Source organism: Accipiter gentilis, chromosome 10, assembly GCF_929443795.1.
Source record: "Accipiter gentilis chromosome 10, bAccGen1.1, whole genome shotgun sequence".
Classification (NCBI taxonomy): domain Eukaryota; kingdom Metazoa; phylum Chordata; class Aves; order Accipitriformes; family Accipitridae; genus Astur; species Astur gentilis.
The window spans coordinates 37496451-37523850 of NC_064889.1; the positions used below are offsets into that span (position 1 = coordinate 37496451).

At 38.3% G+C, this 27400-nt stretch overlaps 2 protein-coding genes across 3 annotated transcripts in view; both read left to right on the plus strand.

The window, feature by feature from the left end:
- Positions 1-113: 113 nt before the first annotated feature.
- On the plus strand, positions 114-7228 carry APOH (apolipoprotein H). Of its 2 annotated transcripts, XM_049811664.1 has the most exons (8): positions 115-228; positions 1400-1576; positions 2186-2282; positions 3639-3715; positions 4291-4479; positions 5085-5264; positions 5764-5961; positions 6829-7228. In XM_049811664.1, the coding sequence occupies exons 1-8, from the start codon at positions 165-167 to the stop codon at positions 6897-6899; spliced, it is 1053 nt and encodes a 350-aa protein (XP_049667621.1). In that variant the 5' UTR covers positions 115-164; the 3' UTR covers positions 6900-7228. The 2 variants fall into 2 exon arrangements, with proteins under 2 accessions (XP_049667622.1, XP_049667621.1); XM_049811665.1 differs by lacking the exons at positions 2186-2282; positions 3639-3715 and having other exon boundaries at positions 114-228.
- A 4283-nt stretch (positions 7229-11511) lies between these two features.
- Positions 11512-27400, plus strand: part of CEP112 (centrosomal protein 112) — a 175211-nt gene continuing 159322 nt past the window's right edge. The window contains exons 1-6 of the mRNA XM_049812666.1: positions 11512-11649; positions 12653-12773; positions 13715-13905; positions 14651-14829; positions 21452-21548; positions 24004-24078. Of these exons, the coding sequence (XP_049668623.1) occupies positions 12674-12773; positions 13715-13905; positions 14651-14829; positions 21452-21548; positions 24004-24078 (642 nt within the window). The 5' untranslated portion in view covers positions 11512-11649; positions 12653-12673. The remainder of the gene's footprint in view (positions 11650-12652; positions 12774-13714; positions 13906-14650; positions 14830-21451; positions 21549-24003; positions 24079-27400) is intronic.

Consider the following 27400-nt stretch of genomic DNA (forward strand, 5'->3'; position numbering starts at 1 on the left):
ATCCTTTATTACAAGCAACACAAGGAACCTTCTATCTTCTGTTTACTGGGTTGGGAATAAATACAAAGAGTTAATATGTAACCATCCTTTTGCAAATGCCCTTATTTTTTAAGGGAAGAAACACTGGACCGAGGGTCATTTGGGAAGCTCGGGGACTGGCAGCGATGTACTCCCTGGCACTGTTCACATGCGTAGTTGCTCTGAGCCACTGGGCTCTCGCAGCAAAAGGTAAGCGTCTTCCACTTTCTAAGGGCAATACTATCCTGAAGTGTGAATGAGGGAAACTGAAGAAAGCAACAGGATTTTAAAACCTTTAGACAGTTCTGGTCAAGCGTTTTGAAGGGGAATTTTCTCTGAAAGCTATTTCCTCTCTTTTTTCCCCTCTTCCATTCCTTCCTCTGTCTCTTCCTATGGTGAGGTGAATTGCTGTATACAAAAGCATAAAATGGAGGAAAACAGAAGAAATACTGACAGAAGTTGTGGGAACCAGGTTGCCTGCATGCTGGGGGGTATTGCACATGCCAGGAGTTAACCTCGCTCCATCCCTCTGCCCAGCTCCCCGCTCACCTCGCTTTCCCCCCCGCCGCAGGGGCTGCCTGGCACAGCTCTTGCCTCGCTTTCCTCCTCCTTTCCCCCATGCCAAAGGCTTTGAGCACTCTTTCATGTACTCTCTGCCTTTGTTTGCCGTTCATTTCTACAGCACAAGCTTTGTGTCCCGCTGTTCTCTCCCCACAATCTCCACAGGAGCCTCCCTCCATGTCCTTTGCAGGAGTGCAGTCTGCACCCTCCGTTCCTCCCTTGCCGCTCCCCTCCTGTTCTCACTCTCCGGGTGCTGAGTTGTTCGTGCTGTCAATATGTTAAAGCTCTTTTGGAATCAGAACTGCCTAATGTAACAGAGCGTTTGCCCCACTGAACAGAAAAATCGGGGAAACCAGAGAAAAAGAAATTTAATAATAATACTACTAATAAAAAAATCTCATTTCAAGCTGACCCCATCAAACTAGTTTAGATTAAAAATGAAATGCGTTAGTTTGCTTCTAAGTCTCACTTTTGTCCAAGGTAATTTACCATAATTGACTTACTTTGCAGAATACCTTCATGAATCCATTTTGAAGCAAAAGTAAATTTTAGTAAAAAAAAAAAGCGACATGAAATCTAACTGGGGCCATTGACAGAGCTGCCGAGGAGAAGAGGAAGAGCACACTTTTTTCTGGCTAGTACTTACAGCAGCCATCAGCTGCCTTAGCAAGTTACATACCTATAGATTACAGGACAGTTTAGCTCAGTGCAGGAACATGCTCTAGCCGATGATAATACAGAAATCTGTGCTTCCCTTTGAGTAATAAGAACAACTCCAACTTTCTGCCCAATTTCTTGTAAAGTGTCTCCTTTCCTCCAGTCTGTCCCAGGCCACCAGAAGTGCTATTTGCCACAATTGATGTAAACAAAAGCGTGTATGAAGTGGGTGAGCAAATAGAATATACCTGTAGGCCCGGGTTCATCCCCAATAATGGCCAAAGGAAGTACAGCTGCCTCCCGACTGGCAAGTGGCCTCTCAATACGCTGTTATGCCTACGTAAGTAAAACAAAGTAAATCCTACTCTTAGATTTTATGCCATGCATTGATCTGAAAAGGATATTTTATACTCCACGTGAGAAATCTGATGTACTTAAACTGATACACTTCTGTTCTCCAATTATTCTTCCCTTACTCGTTGGAAGACCACTGGGTGTGGGGGAGAAGAGGGGCAAGTAACAGGGGAAGTATCTTCCCATACGTGTCCCACACTTTCCCTTAAGCCTCTGCTCTCGGATGATGATGGAGATTGGACCCGGACAAGGTGAACCTTAATCTGATTCAGCCCAGCAATGCTTATACTCTAATGACGTATACTGCTTGATAACACCCGCGCTTACTGTATCCCTCATTATTAATTTTTATCATTTCATTGCATAGAGGTTATTTTCTTCAGACAATCAAATGTTAAAAATTAATTAATCACAAAAGCTTTGAAACAACTATATTTTGATAGAAATGTAGAATAGTTAGACTTATGAAATGTAGTACACTGGAGTGGAGAAACATGAAAGACACTAGGACCCCTTTATGATCAACTCATTTCCATTATCCTAGCTTCAGGCCTCATGAAATAATATTATCCTTTTTTTCATCTTTAATTAACAGCAAAGAGATGTCCCAGTCCTGGACCCTTGCCCCATGGAAAAATTGATTTTATAGACCTCCACTATCAGAGTTCTATAAGTTTTTCATGTGAACCAGGGTAAGCGTTCCCCTCCTCATGCTGTTAAATAAGTAACCTAAATCACAATATTATATTCTAGAATCACCTGCTGCAGTATTGCAAGCCAGGGAAATTTTAGGAAACTGCACATAAAAGCCCACCTCCACTTCAGAAACTAAAAAGAAAAAGTGTATTTGGTAATCCTCCTCTGTTTGGTCTTGGCTATAACATCCTGGAGCTTTGCGACTCCAAAGCAATGTCTTACAGATATGGAAACCATCAAAATAGCAAAGATTTTATGCAAAGATTTATTCTGGACTGCTTTCCCCTGCTTTTTAAATCCTCTTATTACATCATGAGATGAAATCCTACAGCAGAGAGAAGATAATCTCCATCTAAGTTGTTATGCTGTTCTGCTCTGGAGACTGAAAATTTTGTTTCTGTGCCTTTCCAAGCACAGGAAATGAAAATACAAGGTTAATCCTAATTTGGTCCCTAGAGCAAATACACTTTTACTCAAGGCTACTTGCTAGTTTTTAGAAATGAGGATGCATTTAAAGAAAAGCAGTCATGGTAAATGCAGGGAAATATTTGCTAATAACATCCAGTTCATTTTACTTAGGTAATTAATTAATAAACAGTGCTTACCTGGGAAGGTCATAGGTGAGACATAGCCTAGAGTTCACTGAAGAGTGTCAACAACCTCAGCTACCTCCTTCTTCCACAAAACAGGAGCAAGATAAGGGATAAATAAATTCAACTATGACAGCAAATGTAGCAATGGGACTTGATTTAATATTGCTAATTATAATTTACTGGTTTTCAGCTGTGTGATATTGAGCTAATAGATACACAATGAACATTCCTTTAAAACTCTTAAGTGCTAATAATATAAGCACAGAGGATGGGAGAAAAGCATTTAGAGTACATATGGAAATTAAATTGGGCTATCTGGCATTAAAATAAAACAATGTGCCTCGGCAACTTTAGCTCTTAAGAGTGCTGAGTTCTTTGCAATAGTTTGATCCTAATTGCCATAATTAGCTAGGAACTCCTCCCAAGAAACTCTAACATTTACATTAGCTATCACAGATCAATGCTCACTACAGCGTTAATCAGTTGTAGAAATTAGCATGTAAGAGAGAACATATAGTTGAAATGGCAAAACATCTTGTATCAAGCCTTTTGTCTGGATACTTGCAATACTTAAATGCTAACAATTTTTCATATTTGAATCTGAACTTCCTTTGAGGTTATTAAGTGCTAGAACTAGAGAAGGATTTCAGAACTAGACCCTTAATTCTATTAATGAGAAATGGTAACCTTTCTTGCAAAGAACAAGATTCTTCTCCGTGGTCGTTAAGCTGTATGATAACCCAGCCTTTTTGTTTTCAGTTACAACCTTGTTGGGACAAGAACGAGCCAATGCATGGCAGATGGAAAGTGGAGTGGAACTTTTCCACAGTGTCAACGTGCGTGCTTAAATACTAAAGAACTACTCTAGCTTTATTCTTATTACAGAAAGATTCCTTTACATTGCTCAGAATTACATATACTCCTATTCAGAGGCCTCCTATAGTGCTGTGCAAAAAACGGTTAGGAAATATCAAGAAGAATCCTGCATGTTTGGTTTTAGATGTGTGGGTTCTAGTTTTAGAGAAATACAGTTTAAAGGTCTGTACAAAAGGCCAGGATCAGGGATGCTATTTACAGCTGAGGGTAAGATGCTTATCCACTCAAATTCATTCTCCCTGTGTATAAAAAGAGGACATTGTCACGACTTTGCAACTGTTATACATGTTTTGGCTATAACCTGCCCTGCATAAACAATTTACTGAAAAAGCAATATACTGCATATTGTCTGAAAAATATAGCAAAAATAATGAATTATGTACTCTAAGGCTCCTGCGACTTTGAATCTGAACATTTTGTTTTGTTAGCTATGCTTCTGTAAAGGGTGGTAGGTTAATTTGGTTATAAGCATGTTGCTCCTGTGATTCTAGTAGTAATTTGATCTCTAATTTCTATGAACGTTGTGCTTTTCTAGCGGTGACTTGTGCACCTCCCTCGCTTCCTGAGTTTGGAGTCCTTTCTTACCGTCGCTTAAAACCTGGAAATATTTCTAATTTCCTGGACACAATTACTTTTGAATGTGTACCTCCTCTTGCACTTATTGGGAATGAGACAGCTACCTGCATGGCTAATGGGAACTGGAGCACCATTCCAGAGTGCAAGGGTAAGTTATTTTCATCAACACCTAAAAATATTCCCTAGAATTGTATATATAAAACTATATGAACAACCTTAATAATATTTTATTTTTTTACAACTGCTACTGCAAACATACAGTAGAATTATTCTGAAAGTCAGACTCATGCATGCAAGGTGATTGCTAACAAGATTGCACACAACATGGGATTGACAAAATATTTGCTGCAGGTATAAAGGTTATATAAACAAGACCTGCTAAACATAGTTTACAGTGGGGAATGAGAGCCTGGCCTCCAGAGCACAGCGACTATTTTATTCTGCTAAGTGCTAGGATTAATCTAAGAAGTAGACAACCTTACCCTTAGTCCAGAGAACTTCACTGCTTTCAGTGAAACTATGCCACGTTTCAGTAGTTTTTGGATATAACCACAGATTGCAATCGATGTGTATTTAAAACAAGTAATGTTTGTTTGTTTATTTGTTTTTTAAACTATCTTTCCTCGGGCTATATTTTCCTATGCAAGAGGCTGAAATGAACCACTGTGAAAGTTTTATGTATTTCTCGAAGTATATAGTGTGTCTTTTAGAACCGCAACATTGATAAAGCTGTTTTTGTTTTTTGCACCGCAGTTGTCACATGCCCCACTCCAACAGGAATAGAAAATGGATTCTTAGAGTTTGCTGTTCGTAGAACCTATCACTATAACGAAAGCGTCAGCTTTGGCTGCCAGTCCAGCTACGTGCTGGACGGACCTAAGCATTCCCGATGTGAAAAGACTGGAAACTGGTCCACAAAGCCAACCTGTAAAGGTATACACACACTACCTGTTAGAAACCATGTATCAAACTGAATTCTCCTAAAAGACCACTGCTCTGATTGTTAATGAGCTATTACACCTCTGTGCAAAAGCTGTCCTCAAAAGAAAACCAAAATAGTAATTTCAAGGCCCTGATAATCTAAGGCCACTCCCAACATTGAACATTGTATGACATGATGTATCTGAACTGACTTCAGTAATCAGCCACATAAATTTATTTTGTCTGAGTATTTCGTCTCCTCTTCCTATTTAATATAATTAGAAATTTTACTGAGGCTGGATTTTCACCAGAAACTTTTGACCCTATACTTAGGGGTCTGAATTTCTTCAGCATTGTAATACCAGTAGAAGTACTATATATGTGTTGGACACATTATTTTTCATTCCCAGATGTCACCGATACAGATTTCTGATGGGATCTGATCTACTCACTTTTCAAAACAGAGTTCTAATTATCCTTACGTGTTGCTTATAACTGGATTGTTTTACAGGACCATGTAAAATACCAGTTAAGAAAGCTGTAGTATTATACAACGGTGAGAAGAAAAGAGTTCAGAATGACCTCAAGGAAGGCATTCAGCATGGTGAAACTATATCCTTCTTCTGCAAGAATAAAGAAAAATCCTGTGCCTACACTGTAGCTGTTCCATGTGTGGATGGCAACCTTACTCTCCCTGCCTGTTTCAAAGGTATGAGCCAGGCTAACCATAAAACAGCTTCTGTTGGTGGAATAACGAGTACTTCAGAGTTGGGGGCAACGTGATAATTCATCTTTGAGCTCTATTTGACTGGCTAATTCATCTGCCTTGTACTAAAGTTACTGGTATTTAGGAAGAAATCGCCTGAGAGAAAGAGAGAATGCACAGCAGACTTTTCTTTTGGATAAGTCAGAGCCCTGTTCTGTTCTTAGAAGGTGTTATTTAGAGGTGGCCTAGCCCAGACAAAAGGCCATACGTAAAGTATTCCAGGATTTCATGAATCATTGGATCAGCATCTTCTACAGGGGAAAGGAGCCTGAACACGCTGCAGCCTTGAGAACCTGACTCCTTCGTTCACTCCCATTCTGATGAATTATTCCCATGTTATACTGATTGGTAACACGCTGGTCTGACTTTGGACCAAGAGTGTTTAAAAAGCAGCTGATAGCTGATACCTGTAGTGAGGAATTGATGCTGGAGGAACTGGTTCACAGGCACACAGGTTTTTAGAATAAACAAACAGACTAAATACTGAAGTTTGTTAGCAAGAGGAAATGCTTTGCACTTGTTTTATCAATATTCCTTGCATAGAATATTCCTTGTAAGTTTTATTTTCATTTGTAAGTGAAGGAAAAAACACAGCCTATGCATGATGAAAACATCTTTCCTCACATTTGGCTTGGCTTCTGATGGATATATCTTGGCTTTCACTAAAACAGAAATCAAAACAGTGTATTTCCTCTAATAGTTTTACTGTGATACAAAGATTGACTGCTCACCTAGCAGGGTCCATGAGATACTGTTTTCAGCTATCACGTTTCAAGAATTTAACGCAAGTTCTTAACTTGTTTTCAACAGAACGTGGCTTTTTTTCAACTCTTGTGAAGAAGGACCCATCAGAGATGAAACCATGTGAGGATCAAGCATGAATCAGAGAAGTAATACAGTACTAAATTTCTGCCTTACTGAGACAAAACATTACATATAAGGCAGGAAAACTTAGGTCCTGTAAGTGTAAATTTCCAGCCAAACTCCGGACTCTCTGCGAACAGACTCAGCTGTTTTCCCTAGCACCATCCCTACCAGCCTCTTTCACAAGCTATGGCACATTATTTCAGCCGTTAACTTTCACTCTCTTTTCTCTGCCTTCTTCAAAATCCCTGCAATACCACTTCTGTTTCCATATTTCCAACATTTATGCAACTGCAAATAACCTTCTCAATAGCAGTCCCTTTACAATAAAGTAATTTTCAGCCAATATTGTGTTCTTATTTAATATTACCTAATCATCAATCAAATCCTTTAGCTCTTAACTGATTTATACAGAAAGGCCTTCATCATTAGTAATTAGCTGGGTTCTGATTCCATTACCGGTCCCCTGTGATAGGGAGTAGACCTTTAATTATAGATAAACAGAGGGTCATCAGCCTAGGATTTTCCAGAATTTACGTACATAGAAAGACTGAGATTTCCAAATGAATTTAGAAGCCAAGTATCCAACCATGGTTTAAATATCAATAGCATCAGATAAAGGGTTCTTTTACATTTGCTAAAGTTAATAAGACTACTTATGTTTTTGAGATTCTAGCTTCACCTGAAACTGTTGGTTTAAATCACTGTTAATTTTTACCGCTGTTTCAATATTATGCAATGTAACCGATTCCTTTCAAAAAAAAGAGAATTGTACACCATTGAGCAATAGTAATGATTTCTGGTCATTAAGTCGCTTTGAAGTAGACTATTCTTCTGATTTATGAAACAGGTAGTTCACTGGTATAATCCAGTCTGGCAATTTTTGCGCCTATGTCTGTATTTCCATTCAGGAAAAAATAATTATAATTTCAACATACTACAAAGTGACAGAGAAATATTTGTTGTACACTTACGATAAATTGTCATGAGTCATATGTGGTTCCCTCTGAAGTACAAAAGCCTTCTCTGTGATTAGAAGTGGAAGTAGGCTACACAGTAAGCAAGCTACTGTAGAATTTTTTAAAAGGACCATTTAACATTAAGATCAAACTACTTGTAAGATGCTACAGCTACCATTAAAAAACTCTGAACATACTCTCATCTTTTTTTGAAGACTGCACATGAATATTTTAATAGTATGACTGATATAATTTGTTTCTATACTTCCTATTTTTAAGGAGAGATGGAGGCAGCTATTATTATTTAATACTTTGTACTCATCAGCAATTTAATTCTCTAATGTAGAGACAGACAGACAAGTTCACACTAGCAAGCAAAGAGGGTATTTCACTGGTACAATGTGCACTGTGTTTTGGTTCCTGACACGTTTAAGGGGGATCCTTGAATGATGTTTGACTTACAGGCCAAGGTATCTGTAACTACTTTTAACACATACATAGATCAGCTGGCAGGAACCCATCTGTTTGGAAATCTAGTCTAAATGTTGCGTGGATACATTTCTGGGATCGGGATGTTCAGGACACTAGCTGAGATACCAAACAGTTTAATATTAACTTGTCTTTCACAGCAAAACCTTGTATAGTTGGTGTAAGTAAAGTTAGCAATCACTGCCACAGAAGCGCTACTCTTCCCTGAAATGATTTGTATTTTGCACAAAAACAGCTGCCTCGGGAACATTCAGATTTTTCTAAGCAAATTTTCTCAGTTCTACTTACCTGTGCAGCAGGATAACTGATCATGTCAGCTAGCCCTGCTTCCTAGCTGGTTATGCAGTATTTGAATACTTGAAAGAATCACCCTTAGGAGCCAATGTTCATATGCTGAATTTATTATCTAGTCTCCCGAAGCAAGAAGAGGGAGAAAAAAACTGTGACCTGGTAAGTCTTTGAAGTAGTGAGGTATTTGTGAATCACAACTTTTCAGACATGAAAGGTTTGCTTAGAAAGTCTGAAAAATAATGTATTGCAAGTAGAGGTGTTCCAAAGGCTGGTACGAGTGAGTGAGTGAAACCTGTCTTTTTTTTTTTTCCTCCTGAAGATGTTTGAAACAATGCCTTAAGCTGTGCTCATGTTACTTGTGGCAACCTGCTGAGACAGTTCCAGAGATAAGAGAACATGGTAAAATGAGATGAAAAAAAAGTACTGAATGTGTTTTACTTAAATGAACATACTTTTACAATTCAAACTGGGAATTTGTTATGTATTCTGGTTGGGATATCTGTGTGTTCTATAACGGTGTATCTCTAGTGGTTTCCTCAGGAGGGTCAGCGCACTTCAGTACTCATCATGTCCAGGTTGCAGCTTTGGCTGGAGACAAGATCTCAGTCATTTCTTGAATCTGTAGTTTTTTCTTTCTTTTTTGGACAGAAGTTATGCAATTGTCAAATCAATGCAGGTAGGCTTCAACCTCTCTGGCCACTCTGCTCTGCAGGGGTAAGCAGACCCAGAAGCTGCATCTATTCCCTCAGGAAATTTCTCCTGGAGTACTGGTTCCAATTTCATTGGTTCTGCTCTGCCTCATGTTCTTTTTCACCATATACCAGCAAATTCAGTTTTTCAAATTATTTTGTGATGAGCACGACAGAGATATATTCAAATCTGAAAGCAACGTGCAGATACAAATCAATGGAAAACAACATACAAAAAAGTTGGCTTAGAAATTCCAACCCTTTTCAACTGTCAAAAAGCAGATTTGCAAGGCTGGGCAGAAATGCAAACCTCTCACCCTATCACCTGGCCAATATGCTGATGCTCTGCCCTTGAAAAACCTACCTGGAAAGAGTCACGTTGTTAAGTCCATTCAGCTTTCCATATTCTACCAACCCACAAAACTGTTGTCTGTCTCTTGTGATTTGGACTGACTTGGACAGGTTAATTTCATAATGATTACAAAATTCCCCATGACAAATCTGGGTACCTGAAGCGGTGATTCAGAGGTGAAAAGTTCAGCAAGTTCAGCTATTTGAGCAACTCAGCCACCCAGAAGTCTTACTGTGTTGCAAGACTCTATTTTAAAACAGATTAAAAGTAGCCATATCTTCAAACATATATTAAATGACAATTATTTAAATTTTGGAGTTTAAAGATAATAAATAATCTCTGTAATCTACTCATGACATTCTACCATGGATTAAATACGCCGCCACTGATTTCTGCACAACTTCTATGCACATGTTGATTTAATGAGCTATGTGCAACCTGAGCAGGCAAGCAGTGTAGCTGTCATAGGTATCACCAAATGAGCCCTAACGCAGAATCATTTCTGCTGAAGATTAGCTGAGAAATCAAAGAAAACAGCCAATTTTCTACTGTACATTTAAGAAATTTTTGTTTGATGTATATGTGCACGTGAATCAAGCTTAGAAGAGCTGAACAGTTTACTTGTTCGTGATAAAAGCAGTTTAGATGCTATACACACAGTAAAGCCAATAACAGATTTTGGGGAAAGAGAAATGAATCAAAGAGGTCAGACACTTGATTTGGGATCATACACACACACAATCATTTCACTGACTCCGGAAGAGACTGAAGAGCTGAAAAGACTAGGAGATTTCTCTAGTTGTTTTGGATTAACCAGTGGTTTTCTTGACATGGCTACAAAACAACCAGTGTAACCTACGTCTTTTGTGTAGAAATGTCAGGCATGCGCTTTTAAATTTTTCTGTTCCACAACACCCCCTCATATTCTCTTACCTTGGGATAGGACATAAACAACTCATGAAACATGAGCAATATTGAGCATATTAAATGTTTTAAGGTGAACTCAGAATCACTCTATTGTCTACAAGGATATACTTGAACAAACTTTACTTAGAAATGCTCAGAAACTGTGGATAAAATTGGCTCTGCAATTATTCACCCTGCACCTGCAATTTCGGTCTCATTTGATCCGCTCGAGTTTCTGGCACCCACTATGGAGCCACAAAAACATTGGTCAGACTCAAAAGCTACTTCAGGTTTATTGACCTTTAAATTCAGAGCGACAAATACTTTTCACTCAGCCTTGAGTGGAAGCATTTTTCTTCCCCAAATATTGATCATAATGAAGATATAAAAATAGATATAACCCAGATCCACCTAGCAGCAATTAAACCAAAGAAACACATCCCAAACAAGCCAGGGTTCTCTCCTCCTGCTTTTCCACCCTCCCTTTTCTCGTCCAGGCTCTCCCGCGGTGCTGAAGCACCGGGTCCGGAGGACCCCGAACCGACCCTCATCGCATTTTTGACATCTCCCGTTCCTCCCTTGGTGCTCCCTCAGGCTCCGCTGGGCCCTCTTGAGGTTTTTAACGGGCATGCATGACGGAGTGTACAAATAAAGATTTACCTACGTACGTTTTACTCTCTCTCAAGCCCAACAGTTTTTTCCATACCGCCTTCAGAGCAAGAGAAACTCCCCAAACCCACCCAGCCCCCCCCCGCCTCACGCCTCCCCTCAGCGCTCTCCTCACGAGCTGCGCCACAGTCACCGGCCACCTCAGGTTTTCCCGCCCTGAAGCCGCCGCCCGCAGCCCGGCCCTGCCTCTCGCCCGGCAACCGGCGGACGGCCCACGGAAACGGAAACGCGCGGGGGCCGGCAGCCGGCGAGGGCTGCCGGGAGACGGGGGTGGGGTCGGTTTGAACCGTTAAGCCGCTCGGGCCGGGCCGGTTCTGTGCGGGGTGGCCGGGACCCGCCGGCCCGGCCCGGCTCGGCTCGGCTGTTCCCCCGCTCCGCGGAGCTCAAGCGTGGGCGTCTGAGGAGAGTTAAGGTAAAGGGGGGTGTCCCGGGGAGCGGGGCGGCCTCCCCTGTGGGAGAGGGGCCGGGGGTGCGTGTGGGGTCTGGTGGGCGGTTTGTGGTATTAAATCCCGCAAACTTCCTCACGGACAGCGGGCGGCAAGGGGGTCGGGGTTGCTTCGCTGTGGTAAATCGCTGCAAATCGGTGCCGGGCAGACGCGGGTCTCCTGGTAAAGCGGTTTGATAAAGCAGCTGAAGGAAGGGAAGTAGGAAAAGGCTTGTTTTCGCCCTGCGGGGGGGGGGGGGCTGAAGCTCGGAGCCGGGCGATGGGCGGTGAGGGTCCCGCTGGTCGGGGAGAGCCGGTGTGTGTGGGGGGTGTGTGTGGCCGGGGCTCGGCGTGGGACCGGGGTTGGGGGGATAACGGGGTTTGTCTGTAGGGAAAGGCCCCGACGGCTTCAGCAGGCTGCCTGTTGTGTTCAGCTGAGGTTGGCAAAGAAAGGTGCTAACTGCAAGCTCAAATGTACAAAACAAGATGCGTGCTCCAGCTGGGAAGTTAATGACAGATGACCTTGGATAAAGAGCTCGTTTGGCTTTCTTTTCAGTAGTCCCTCGTTAAAAAACAATTCTGACAACGTTTGTTGGTTCTGTTACTTTTAGGTCTATTTGCTCTTTTCCCTCCTTTTCTCATGCTTCTAAAAAAAAAATAATAATACTAATTCTAAGGAAGAAAAAGATGGGAATGGGGCTATGACACAAATGCCTTTAGGTGTTTTAGACAAACTGTGTGTAATTGAATACATTTTTGCGTGGTTGACTACTGGCTTTCAAATCTAAACAAACGCATTCTTGTAGATTACATTGAATATCTGCTGTTTGCAAAGAATTGCTCTTATTTTTATGTTTATTTGAAGATAATAAAATACCTAATTTTATTTTCCATATTGTTCCAAAGCACGTCTTTGCATGGCCTGAGATGAATAGAGGCTAATGTGTAGTGGTACTTCATCTTTTCTACTTCAGTGTGAATAATTTTGCAGGTTACTTTGTGTTCACCCAAAATGAATGGTGAAGAGGAAATATGGGGAAAACTAGACGCTGAATTTGATCACTGTGTTGTGGATATGAAGCCTCATGTTCTAAAACTGCAGCATCGGTCAGGTAAATATGGTAAAATGTGCATATAGAGAAATGCTAATAACATAATTTTAGGTTACTGATAATTATGTGTACTTGTATCATTTTATCCAGACAATGTCTGATGTCACAAGGCACTGTTTTGAGTGTGGGGGGGGGTGTGTGTGTACAACTTCTAAAGCTGGATTTTTTTAGGTACCTATTGCTATTGTTTGAGCTTATCTGTCTTATCTTGGTGATATAAATGTGCTTTTGCATAAATACATTAATGTCTCTATTTAAAAAAATAAATTCAGTAGAAACTAAAAGCTTCTAAAAGGTGTTGTTTTTGAGATTGCAAATATTTTTTAGAGATTAGGTTTTAAAATCTTGATTTAGGAATGTGTAATAAATGATGTTTTATAAATCTAGTTATTAGAACAAACTGGTTATTGTTAAAGGCATGGACCCTACAAATTAAGACCTTGCTTTGTAAACATTTAATCAAATGAATAATTTCATCATCTGGTAGCAAAGCTTGTGTAAATAGAGATTTTTAAAATGAATGAAGATTTACTGTGTGTTTAAAATATTAACACTCAGGCAAGCTGTATGTTGTGGTTAATGGTGGCTCTTGCAGTGAGTTCAGAATTTCTGGTGACTTATGTGTTCTGTACTTATTAGAAACTGATTCCGAACATGCTATTTCCAGAAGTCATGTAAACTTCCGGTAAACATGAATTTATAGACAATATTTCTGGGTGATGTAAATTTGAACTATTGTTAAAGACTTATTTTTAATCTAGGTATTTAACCATTTTTTTCTTTTGGTTCAGTTGTTTGGGGTTTTTTGGTTTGTTTTGCTTTAAACTTTTGGATAGAAGAGAAGCATCTAAAAAGTTGGTGATGAGTAACAGCTTCTGTTTTTTCCATGTGTTTGATTTGATCTGAAAATGTATAGTGATTATGTATATCTATACTTTTAGAACGACAAAGATGTGCACTATGGATTAAAAAGCTATGCGAGCCCTCAGGAGCAGGCACAGGAATAGCGGGAAGGAAGAATCGGAACCTATATGCAAAACTTTTGCTCCACATGCTAAAGCGAGGTGTGCTGGAAGGTCCTTTTACCCATAAACCAGAACCGGGCATACTGAAAACTTTACCTTCATACATGGTGGGTGTAACTTCTTTATAAGACAAACTTGCTTAAATATATTCTGAAAATACTTTTAAGTCTTTGGTTTGGCATAAATGAGAAAAACAATTCTGAATGAACTGAGTGGAATTGCATGTGGTAAATACGGGCATTTATGTTGCATATCTTGTAACTGGTGTTGGAAAAATCTTTCCGTGTGAAAAACCTTTTATAAGACCTGTTTCTTCTTCAAAATTTGGGTTCTAAGAAGGCTTATAAAATAGTTGTTCTGAAGGAACAGAAAGATAATTTTTGTCTAATTCTTTGAAAAGTTGTAATAAAAGACTCTTGAGGCTATGTTTTGTCAGCAGATAGTTCTTGTGAAAGGAAAAATATGCTTAAATGAGGTGACTTTAGTAGTCTATCTTTCTATGAAAGAAAAGATAACAGTATTTCATATAGATATTGTTAAGCTTGCAGTTTGTTTTCTGAAGACCTGAATATACTGTGTCAATCATTGGCATCAGCTTTAGTGAGATAACAGTCCTAATTGATGCTAAAATTACCCATACTGAAAGAAGCAAAGTACTGGAAAACGTTTACACCATTGCCTGTTGTACTAATTTCCATGGGTTGGAAAGGTATGTTTGCACACCTCACTGACTTCATTGGAAAAAGAATTCTTATACTGCAGATATTCATGCAAGAAACAACATTAATAGTGTAAAGGAGATATTTGTGTAAATATATTCTAGTGTTGATTTTGCATTTATTTCAATTATAGTCAATTTATTTTGATGAACCAAATTCAACAAGAGTTCGGAGTAGTAGCCCAGACTGCTTACCTGACTGGGTAATGGGAGAACTAGGAAACAGTGAATCTAAGCAGGAGGAATCATGGAAGATATCTTCTAGAGAGGAATCCTCTTTAGCAACACCACTTACAACACCACTTACATATGGGTAAGATTTCTGTATTTGCTTTATTCAGTATTTGATTCATATTTAATAGTTGTTTGATTTCATAAGCTCTGTATGTTTCAATTTGTATGTATGAATTTATTGTACTCTCTCGTGGTCTCATCTTGAATACAGCATTTGTACTTAATAAACAGAAACTCTGGTAATGGCTTCTAACCTAATAATAACTTTTATACTTCTCTGTTATTACATTCCTCCATCATGTAATCTTCTCTAGCTTCTGTAAGTCTTCTTCCATGTCCTATAGCTCTATCCTCTTTCTCTTCCTCTCGTTCTCCTTGCCCTTTCAGTTACAGACACTTAGCATGGAAAATCAATAGGCCAAACTGATAGTTTCAGAAATTCAGAAGCAACTGAAGAGAGAGTTTTGGAGGTGATTTGGACTGGTGGTTACCATGGGGTTCTCGTGACTTGCACAAAGAGCCTGTTTGCTAATGTAGGAATGGTCACGGTCCACTTTTTTGCACCATTATCTCTCTTCATGTTAATACTTTCTGTAGACTTAGAGAGTAGGTAATAGCGATTGTTTTGACATTGTAAATACCTATCAAATAAGCTGGTATTCTGGTTGTGTTTTTCAGACCTCGCATATTATGGTGGCAAATCACAGTGGTCACAAAGCAAGAGGCAGAATTCATACAAAATTACTTAACTGGGAGAGGGAAGCACAGAACAAATGTGGACAGGCAGTAAGGAAGAAGTGATGTGGTAAAAGACTATGTAGATGCAGAAGACTCTCAGGCCAGATTTTTCTTAGATCAGAACAGTTGCTGTCCCCATGGAGTTCCTGTGCAGTCCTGTTTTCTGCATGCTGATGTATGGAAACTGGAAAGAGCTATTAACTAATGAAGCTGAGGTGGACTAATCTATACAGTTTCTATACAGTTCAAAATAAAAGGAACATACAGTAAGCAAATGACAAAAAACATGTGGAGAGTAAACATGTAAAAAGAAGAGTTGTAGTCTAAGGTCATAATGCTGAAAGGAGCTTTTATATCAAGTAGTTTTTAATGGCTTTTTTTCTTTAGAGAATAGAAATATAAACAAGCATACAGCTGGTAGATTTAAAGGATGTTCTATCACTGTTGCTCACAGATTTTTTTTTTTAGAGGAAACAGAATAGTGGCTCCCTGCAGATAACCAAGTGTTGCTGTTCTGTGACAAAGGAAGAAAAGTTAGATGCGTACAAAGAAAGAGGGATTTGATCCATCTTTTTGCGAGCATGTTAGTTCTTATTACACACTTATCTGCTTGGCTTGTGTTTCATCGTGGCTTCTTTACGAAATAGCAGCATTTCTTTATATTTCCTGTAAGCCTCATGAATCTTGGATTACAGAAGGTCAGACTGGACCAGCTATACTTGTTAAAACTTACGAGGCTAAAAATCAGAGCTGCTGCCTGTGGGATACTCTGCCATGTTGTTTTGTTCTCCTGTGCGGGGAGGATTGTTTGCAATGACTCTGTCCTTGTCTGAACAATCTCTCTGATTTAAAATGTTTTGATTTATATCATGCTGTCTACTACAAATACATGTGCTTTGTTGGTGACTAGCACCCCCTATGCCTAGATCCTGGATGTTTGTCATTAGGATAACGCAAACATTTAAGTATTGCTCATTTGCAGCTGTACAGCAGAATCTTGAGTATCTGTAGCTGCAGCTTGTTATGACAATCCATTGGACAGTCTCTCTCTGTACATTTGCAGGAGCCAGTAAGCTTAAGCTGCATCCTTAGTTCTAATCAGTTGGGTATAGAGCTGTTTATAGAGCAGGTAAAGGGATGAAATGTATCAGGTTATTAAGGCTTTTTTTCCTGTTGGCTTAGAAAAATGTCCCTGCAGTATTGAAGGTGTGCCAAGCTTGTCAGTTAGATGCTGTTGAGAATCATAGGCTTTTTTCCTGTCCTATTTCGTGGGAATCTTAGGTAAATTTTAGTTCAATCTACATTCTGTTCTTAAGTATTTACTTTCTTTCTAGTTTTTCTTATGCAGTGCAATTTTGCACTGATTATCAAGACCTATGTTCCTTTTTTTTTTTAATGTGGCTGCATTTCAATCATGGATGGAATTGCCACTGGTTTGCTCATTTTGAAGTTTAGTTAATGTTTAAATTCTCTGAAATCCTTGGTGAAAAAAATAACTCTTAGAGGTAGAGCGTGAATATTATTCAAAACTTAGTAGGCTCTGTACAAGAGGAAGTAAGTGTTTGCTCTACTTCTATATGAAACATATGTTTTGGTTTCATTGCATTATAAATACGCTCACAGGTTTTGTTTCAGAAGTTTAATGCTTTTTTTATGCGTTCACTTATTTTTTTTCATAAGTGGTTATCAGCTGTTCTTTTTATTTTTTAGGCACACTGATGTTTATGCTATATATCATAGTGCAGTCTTGTTTTCTAATTTTTCATCTGGGATTTGGATAGATGACAGATAGGCACTGTTGCAAGTTACATCACATTGATACTGAGTATTGCGAAACTTTTCCTCTTATGTATCCATTAACTATGTGTAATTCTAACAGTCATTTAAAAGGTTGCTCTTAGGACTGAGGCGTCTCCTTTTTCTGAGTCCTACAGTGTTAATACTTAGGGGTCTTCTGGTTACTTACACTCAAATGCTTTGTCTGATATGAGCCTGTGGTTTTGATAGCAGACTTGTGGTGTAAGAAACAAAGGTGGAGAGTGGAGAAATTGCCAGCTGTGTTACTATATTACTGCCTTAGACTTGGTGTTACAAAGATCTGTTGAGAAGAGCTGTCCAAATACCCTCCATTAAAAAAAATTAGGTTTGACCTTTTGAAAATAAGGAATGTATTATGCTTTGGAAATGCTTTTCGAGACCTCAGCTAAATCTGTGTTAGATAGCATTGAGCCATGTCAAGATAGCCGGCATAGATCTGATCAGATTTGTCTTGGTTGCTGGGAGTAGGACTATCATAGTAAAGTATCACTCTGGGTATTAGAAGCAATAAAGCAATATCAGCACAACTTTTCCCTATTAGGCCCAATCTAGCATATTGGTATCTCTGCAAGGCCGTATTGGCGGCATGAAAATACACCCAATTTCTCTGAATTCCTTACTTGTTCTCTCAGCTGGGGTGTTACTTGAGTGGGATGAGGCAGCATACTCCTTCCTCTGCATCCAACTGGTGCTTGTCCCTCTTTGAGGAAGGCTGAGATACCATTCTGCCTACTCTGTCCCTTGTATTCTTTGCCATATTTTTTCTCTCTTTGCTACCTGGATTATAGTAGAATATTGGAAATCTGACCCCTTTTCCCATTCAGTATCTGAACCTAAGATTCAGCTTGGTCTGGAAAAGTTCCCAAAGTCATGGATGGGGTAGTGAAGCTTTATTTCATTTACTTTTTTGTCCTGTGGGACTGCAGCAATACCTACATTGGTGATCAACAGATGGTTCCCAAGGCTCTGGTGAGTTCTCTGGAGACCCATATTGCATGCTATTTCATGCCAGCAGAAGCAAGTAAACATGATGGAATAAGTTACTGGTTTAAAGAAATCTTGAAGTGAAATTGAACTGTATGGGCATGGCTCTGCTAATGGGTACTCGTACCAAGAATGAGCTGTGTCTAAGGAAATCTGAACTGGTGTTGGCAGTGAGAAATTTTGGTAGCTCTGTAGATTACATAAATGAATCTTCACAGCTATGTGAAACTAATGTTAAATGTGTGAATTATGCAGGAAGAAATATTGAAGGTAAATGTTTCAGCTGTTATGTTTTGTAGAAATAACTTATTTAATACTTATTTACATGTGTCTCTATTAAGATGTTAGCTATACTCAACGTATAGATCCTGTCTGTTTTTACAGTTCTGAATGAGCTATCAGTGCAGGTAAAGATGTAAATATTTCTGGAATCTGCAGTTTGTAGAGAGAGCCAGCAGGTGGCGATCTGGTTACATTAGACTTGCTACTCAGCATGTGTATTAGGAAAACTGTCTCCATAGGCATGCAATATATGTAGTTAGTTGGATAAAAATTTTGCATTCCAACTGCGACTTGGTTCTTACAGACAGATTGCAACATTTTCTCAGGGCAAAATAGATAATGCCAGTGAGAAATGTTTGAGTAATTTTCTGATGTTTATTTATCTCAAGATTCTCTCCTTTAAAAGAAGCAAACAAATGGAAAGTTTTTTACATAGTTGTTTTTATCTTGCAATACATACTTCTATGTATGAAGATTTTGGATTTTCTGTAAGAAGTTTTTTATCTGGCTAAATAAAAAGTAGATAGACAAACCTTACTTGCAAACTAGAGTGTAAATGAATAAGCCAAGCCAGCTGGTGCTAGAAAGGTGTATCTTTATTTTGAAACATGAGAAAATTGGTTTTAGGAATGTGTAGTTTGGTTTGAACAGAAACCTGGTCTTTCTGACCTCATAGGAAAACTCTACCGTATGTTTATAGATTATGCCCGAAAAACATCGTTAAAGGTTAGTGTGTAGCTGTGCTGTACCAGGAAGAACCTGTGAGTTTCCCTTACTTTGTTCCTAGTAGGAAATTATTTACTAATCTCCTTTTATTACCAGCAAATTGCTTCCTTCTCCCATGCTAATTCACTGTTTTGGCTGAAGGAGGAGGTCACAGGGCTGGTGTCAAGACTCTGACCATTCTCCACTCACCTGTCATGGGAGGAAAAAGAAATAATCTTGTGATTTCTGGAGCCTGAATCATATTAGCAGAAGGCTGGAAGAGGGAGTGAATGGGTAGTATATGCTTGGTATGAGCAAAACTGAGGTCTATCCTTTACAGTCTTTTCAAATGCTGTTTACAGAGTCAAGTAAAGGGACTTCCTTTTCAGTTCCTCTTCAAAATAGCAAATATAGAACTGAGCATATATCTAGTCTTTTTTCCCCTATTTTGTTGATTTAAGAATACTACAGGTAACTTGAGTTGGTTTGAATATTTATTGATATTCCTTAATCTCTTAATCATAGGGGCATGAATTCTGTTTTCTTTCATTTTAAACAATTTGAGCTTTATTGAATTGTTCGGTAACCTGAGTATTGTTCAGAAAAGAAATCTGATAACAGTGCAGATTTACTGACAGGCAAAGATTTGTCTCTTTTTAATGGAAGATAACTTTGTGTTAAAAGAAATCTTGGTAAGAAATGCATCGTTTGGAATGCTAGAGACAGTCATTGTATTATTGTATTTCTTTTGATCTTTTTTTTTGCCTCTAAGACTTTGCTTATCTAAACTATTTACTGCTTTGTAATTGTTATTTTGCATCCATATATGTTGTTGGTATTTATTGGTGCTGGAAGGAAAGGTATGCTCCCATTTGTTATATTTCACTGTTCCCTGCTGTTTTGATGAAAGCTGGGGCGGTGTGCTTTATGAAAAGTTTGTCTGTGTTTATCTTCCTAGAAGTGACTAGTTTACATTGTACATGCAACAGTTGTCTTTCTGTTCATAAACACTTAATTTGTCTCAATGTCTTTTTGGCATAACTTACTGTCTAATTTGCTGCTGGATGGAAGGAATGAAAGGTATTTTAATGGCCTGAGTTGGTTTTAATACATTATAGCTAGTCATAGGAAGGTGAATGGGCTAACAGGAGTTTTTGATTGCTTTAATACGTGTCGATTTGACATTGGAGTATATGCTGAAGGGTGTTTTGCTACTGTTTTGGATCTTTTGCTATATCAACCTATCTAATAAAATCTTACAATTTTTATTTTATTTTGTTCTTTTCTTTCACTGTTTTATGGTTGAGAAAGGTCAGTTGACCAGGTGGATCAGTGAAGGTTATCTTCACCTATATGCTATTCTTAATTTCCTTTTGTTCCTTGTTTATGACAAAATTTTTCCAGAAAATCCCTGTCCACTCTTTTTTTCTACTGGACAGAGTACTTGTTCATGCTGTACTTGTATCCTGTCTTGTGGCCCTTTCTTTACCATCCTGCCATATATACCACTTTAGTCCCTAAAAGAGAGCTGAAATGAAATGCAACTAATACAATCTTTATGACTTGTTTCTTTGACATGTTATTCTCCACCCTGGCCTTTCAAGTCATTGCTTTTCTTCTGAGCTGTACGTGCAGTTCTTGCCCTTGTCTTCAGGTTTGTATGTTATGTGAAGATATACCTTTATTTAACCTCCTATTTTTTTGGTCTTAAAAGTCTTCTCCCCTATGCTGTGGCCAACCATCACCTTAATTCCTTTTTCTTTGAGTTGCTGGACTTTATCCTATGCTGTCTCATATGCTTAGCAGTTTTGTTTCAAAAACATTCTCCTAGATCAGCCTTGGATTTATTCTAAAAATCTGTTGGGAGATGTTGGGTCATGTGGTAACAGGAATGCAAAGAACACCTTTTAATATACTGTGATGTACATGATATTTCTGGTGTTTTTGTTGGTGTGGGGTTTTTTGGGTGTTGTTTTTTAATGGAATGCTGAAGGCTTTTGTTTGCCTTTAACAAGAATTTTTTCTTATTCTACTATTTTTGGTCTTTACAACTTGACAGTTATTTTCTCTTGTATATTTTAAAAGATTTTATATTAAGATTAACATCCTATGTGTGCCACAAGTTGTTGAAAATGAATTCTTTTCTTTCTGCTTAATCTTTTTGTTAATAACAGGGAAAGATTCAAGTACAATGAGAAGCCAGTATTAAGATCACATTCTATGAGTCCTCCTCACCGGACAGATGAAGATAACCTAGCCACACCACTGTCTGTAAGATGCTTCTCCTTTTTGTCATAAAATTTGCTCTAGTTTCAATGAATTGTTTTTGTATATCCCCATAAAGCTGTTGTTTCTAATTGCATGAGTCATGCTCCCTGTGTACAAGTGCAGACATTTGGGAAGGAGTAATAGGAAGGACTAAAGCTCATCAAAATCTGCCCTCTGCAAGTGCAGGGGAAAAGAATTTCTTGTAGGATGCTCTCAATTCATCCGAATGGTTGACCTCTGTTTAGTGTAGTGTGTTTAATGTCTGCTGCACTGTTTTCCGTAGGCTTGGCAAACTGACTGTATTGACATCATCTTGTATTTTGCAATAATAGATTAAAGAAAGCTGCATAGATGTATTTGGCTCTGTTTTAATGATGGTTGACCTCTGAAAGAGTGAATTTTGGATAGTTTGTTTTATCAAACTTTCCATAACTAGCATTATGGCTGATGGAAGGACACTAAACAGACTTCATGTAAAACGCTTTTAGTCCAAAATATTTAATGATATTGTATGTATAATTGCAAGCATTTAAACTGACAATTACTCCTGACAAATATGTGTTATCAACAAGTATGTTGTTTTCCTTTGTGAATGTGTTCTGTAGCCTTGTAGTGTCCAGTCTTTATTACTGGAAAGGTCTGTCTCTTGTGGTTCCTTCACCGTAGCCAGTGCATCTATAATAGCTCTTGTTCCTCCATGAAACACTGAATTTGCTGTATGTACGTTGTAGGTCTGCCCACAGTTATTTTTGATTGTATCAGAGGAACAGTTTAGAGAGACTGCAGCTGCAAGTGGGCTGTTGACACCTGAGCAATTCATATAGACTGTTCTTACCCTTCTTACTGGGCACAATCAAGAGCTTACGAGGACATGAAATGCAAGTGGGATAAACTGGAAGCTTGCTTCTGAGGTCTGTCTTTCTGAGGAAACTTGTGTTCTGCTATGCATTTGGAATAGAGGACTAGCAAGGGGATGCTTTATCATGGCAGGCTACAAAAGGTCTATGGGCAAAAATTGAATGTCTCTGCTCTAGGCTCTGGTTGGTATGGATGTACTTATGTGTGTGTTGATTGTATATATGCAAATGTAATTTTAAAAAGAAATGCCATAATTAAAAATAAAAAATAAAAACAAATGCTGGATTTACTAAATTTCTCCTTATTGGTTTCCCGTTTGTTTTACTTAAATATTTCTTATGGAACAGTTATTGTAAAGAAAAGAATTCCCTTCAGTTGAAACCTGGATTTGGGGCTTTAAAGGTTTTGTTTGGTTGGTTTTGTTGTTTTGTTTTGTTTATTTTTTTTCTTGTTCCTGGCTCTGCCACAGGCTTCCAGGGCAATGTTAGACAAATCATTGTGCTTCATAGTTCTTCAGCTCCGTATACTGGATTCTACTGTGATTACAGCTTTAAAAGGGCTTTTAAGTGAAATAATCCTCTCTTGCTTTGCCAAACGGTTTGATGAACGTTTGGCTGGCTGGAACAAATAGTATCTTGTTCTGTTGTCAGTGACGCACAGATGTTCTGGCATAATTCAGGCTCAGGTAGAGGAACAGGGAGTCTTTTAAGAAATGTTAAGATCTGCCTCAACCAAGTGTTGATTAGCTGAAGTCAAAGCTCCATTCAGTGTATGTTCATAATGAATGAACAGATTTAAAATAGAGGTACTTGCATGCCAATACACAAAGCTCTTGCTAACAAAACTTCATGAGACAAAGTAATTCATGCTTCAATGTTCTGTTTTTCTAAATAGTGTTATGTCTCAGTTAAGGAAAACTTTCTGTACCAGCTCCCCTGTTTGTTACATTAAATACAATCAGTAGTTACTGTTATCCTACAGGAAAGACTTCTGAAAGACATAGCCTTGAGCAACAGTAACTACAGTCTTACTGAATGTTGGAAATTGTTTCTGCAGAGGACCAATAGCCTTGAGCTGGGCAGCAGAAACTCTGTCCTCTGCTTTTGCAGTTTTGCCTACTGTAACTACCCCTGCCTCGCTGTGGTTTCCCTTATTTATTTATTTATTTATTTGGAGGCTGATCAGGTGATCTCTGAATTCTGGATTAGCCCCAAAAAGGTACTGTGGTGATGGATCATCTCTTGAATAAGTATGTTGCCAGAAGAACGGAGTATTTTGATTTTTGTTTAGTAAACTCACCCTTTGTAAAAGAGGCTGTTGCTTTGGAAATAAGTAAAATAAAGAACAACATTGAAGTGAGGAGGCAGGCTAATTTATCCTCTGAATTACTTTCTTAGCACAGTATCCTACTGGTAACTGAACTATTTAGATTAAAGCTGTCAGAGGTATCACAACACTGTTAGGAAGTGCAGTGTAGGTATGGCCAAGTCAATGAGAAGTTTTTGTGGTGTTTTTTTTTTGTTTTGTTTTGTTGGGGTTTTTTTAGACTATGTATCTGCTAGCTCTTCTGATATTTTGTTTGACTTTTTTTATGTTCCAGGACCATCGTCATAAAAAACCCATTTCTTTGGATGACAGTGACCTTGAAGCACGTCTCAATAGTTGGAATCTTGGGGTAAAATAAACAGAGTACATTACTTATTTATTCACTTGAAATGAAAACTCCTTAGTAATGTAGTCTGCATATCTGAGTTTAGTCAACAAAACTTCATGTAGGAATGAGTGTTTTAGAAATGAATTGCTAAAGCTTAGAAAGGTTAATTACAAATACATGTCATCATAAGAAAACATTAAAAATGCCTCATTTTTAAGCAATACTAATTTTATTGTATTTAATATAGTTACTGATAAATCAAACAAAATAATAATACCTGCTGCTCAAAGCCAACTGTCTTACTCTGGTAGAAATTCAGACTGTTTCTTGGTAACTTGGTAACATTATTTTGAATTTATGCTTGTATAAATGAAAGAAGAGTTTGGCTTTCTGTATATTTTTTTTTTTTTTTTAAGGAATACAGAGTTTGCAAGCCATTAATACAACTCAACATTTTTTTTGCCAGTTTGCCTCCTTTTGGAAGTGTTCAGGAGGCTTTTCAGTCTGTTAACCTCTTACCTTCCCTTTTAGTAGTTAGAATCTTTAGACCAGCTCTGTGGCTCTTATGGAAGGAATAGTGTGTCTTTGCAAATTTGCTTTGCTGAGGAAAGAATCTACCTTTGTGGAAGCTTCTGCAGTACTTTTGGCCTATGTTTGTGTGTGGCTTTGGCTTTAGAATATGTTTGTGAATATGGTACTTTTGCTACAATGCTGAGATTTGTCCTGACTTCGATATATCAAAATTAAAGTTTCTGAAAGAGAACCTACTGTGGGGATGGAACGAGGAGGAGTACTTTCTTGGACAGCTCAATAACTTCAGAACTAGTATTTATTGGATTTCAGAAAAAATGTAGAAGATACCTCCCCAAAGCTTTCCATATTTACAGCTAGGAGGACTTTAATCTGTATTAAAAATTTTTTTTTAGACTCTGCCATGATTTAACCCCAGCCAGCAACTAAGCACTGCGCAGCAGCTCGCTCACTCCCTCCCCACCCAGTGGGATGGGAGAGAGAATTGGAAAAAAAATAATAAAACTCATGGGTTGAGATAGGCAGTTTAACAGGACAGAAAGGAAGAAAATAATAATGATAATAATATGATAATAATAATAATAAAAGAATTGGAATATACAAAACAAGTGATACACAATGCAGTGCTCACCACTCTCCAACTGATGCCCAGTTAGTCCCTGAGCAATGATGTGCGTCCCTGGAGGCCAACTCCTGCCAGTTTATATACTGGGCATGACATCACATGGTCTGGAATATCCCTTTGGCCAGTTTGGGTCAGCTGTCCTGGCTGTGTCCCCTCCCAAGTCCTGGTGCCCTTCCAGTCTTATTGCTGACTGGGCATGAGAAGCTGAAAAATCCTTGACATAGTATAAACACTACTTAGCAACAACTGAAAACATCAGTGTGTTATCAACATTATTCTCTTACTATATCCAAAACATAACACTATACCAGCTACCAGAAAGAAAATTAACTCTATCCCAGCTGAAACCAGGACAGACTAAACCACTTTTGTAAACACTTCTGTAAAATCAAGTTTATTTTCAAGCTTTTCTTGGGATTTGAACATATTGTCTATATTTTTGGGCTGGTGTCACGCAAGGGGTAAATAGAGTGAAGCAGTAAATGTATTTTTATAAGGGGAGATTAAAAAATTGCTAGCTAAGATTGATGCAAATCTGTGTAAACTTGGATGTTAGCATGTACAAATTTAATATGTGGGGCTTGATCTATGTGTTGTCCCTGAGCAGTTAAACAAGTATCTTGGACCTAGATATCTTAGATGAATTTAAGTTAAATTTTAATTTAAAGCTACTGTTACAATAAGACTTTATTCCCTTGGATTTTCTGTGGTATTAGTCAATGACGATTCTAAGGTCATAGTGAAGTTCCTTCTCTCTGTAGCTATATGCCATTGTATATTGTTGTGTTGTTTTGTCTTTTTTAACCCTTTCCCCTGTACCACTAAATCTTTAACCTATTTGATTAGGATTAATGTCCTCATAATGATTTAATTTTATTAAGATAACTTTTATTTTATGAAAGAGGTCTTTTCTCTTTTTTTCTTTTCTATTTTCTGCTTGTTCTCACAGGTTGAGAGCTCACTCCGTTGTGTTTGGGAGAGAGGGCAGCTGATAGGAGGGGTGTGAGAGCTAGTTTCTAATGAAATACTTCTGCTTTGTTTTTTTAAAAATAAAGTGATGTATTTTCATGTTGTCATTTTAATCAGTTACCAAATAATCAGCCGTCCTACACTATTGTCAGTCCAGAGGGATATGACAGCATTAAAAAATCATGCTTAATACACTTAATGTTTTGCATTGATGGCTAAGTTCTCTTCAGTAAAAACATAAATGATAAGACAGAATGTTAACTTTTTTGTGTGCTTCTTGGTGTTTCTCTTGCTGTTTTGGTGCCTGTTAGCATTCTAAATGTAAATTGCTTGCTTGCTTTACTTCTGAGAGAGAAAGAAGTCTTGATGTTGAGACAATCTGGGAGCTGCCTGGCTGCTTTCTCCAAACTGAACGTGGAGATTAGTAAAAATGTTAGTCTGGGTGCATGTTACTGCTCCCTGGAGCTCCTTATCTTTTATAGAGTAATACAAGATCAATTTCTAGGACTTCCAGACTTAGCTGAATACATTTTTCAGGAACCGTAGTTTTGTAAAGTGGGGAGAGAGGATCTTCAGAAAGCTTTTCAATAGCAGTCAACTCCAATTTGCGAAAGTGCTATGCATGTGTCTGAAACAAACGTGCAAGCAGTCACTTGCAGATTTTGGATATTTGGGCTGTATAAATACCTGGATTTTATGAGCAGATGGTTGTAACACCTTGAGCTTTTAAAGCTGATTTAAGGGGAAGCTTGCTCATGGCCATTTTACAAATTGTTCCAATTGATGCTGACAAAGAATCTCTTTATATCCAGCATTTTTATATCGGTGTTGATCTGCCTGCTTACTTATCCCTGATTTTATTTGTTTTTTTATTTCTTTTTCTCATTGAAATTCCAGTTTGTAATCATGTTGTGTTGATAATGGATGGTTATTAAACTGTGATGATCCTCCACTGATATAGGAGCTCTCTTGGATAACAAATTGGCTACCGTGACACAAATCAGTTTTTCAAGTTTCTTCTCCAGGGATGGTAATTAAACAAATTGCTAGTGAGAGACTTTGTTTGCCTGGTAAGACTTGTTGGGATTTACCCGAGAAAGGGGACTTGAGGCTGTAAAAGAGACTTTTACAAGCGTTTGCTGTTGAACATTTTTTTCCTGCTATGGATTGTGGCCTCCAATGGGTTCTTGAAGGGTCAGGAAGTTTTGAGTAGAGTTT

What these genes read in the sequence shown, in the direction of transcription:
- APOH (XM_049811664.1), top strand. Translation starts at nt 165, where the DNA reads ATGTACTCCCTGGCACTGTTCACATGCGTAGTTGCTCTGAGCCACTGG. An exon ending in CACCATTCCAGAGTGCAAGG is followed by an intron (nt 4,480 to 5,084) that starts GTAAGTTATTTT and finishes TTTGCACCGCAG; the next exon opens with TTGTCACATGCCCCACTCCA. An exon ending in CACAAAGCCAACCTGTAAAG is followed by an intron (nt 5,265 to 5,763) that starts GTATACACACAC and finishes ATTGTTTTACAG; the next exon opens with GACCATGTAAAATACCAGTT.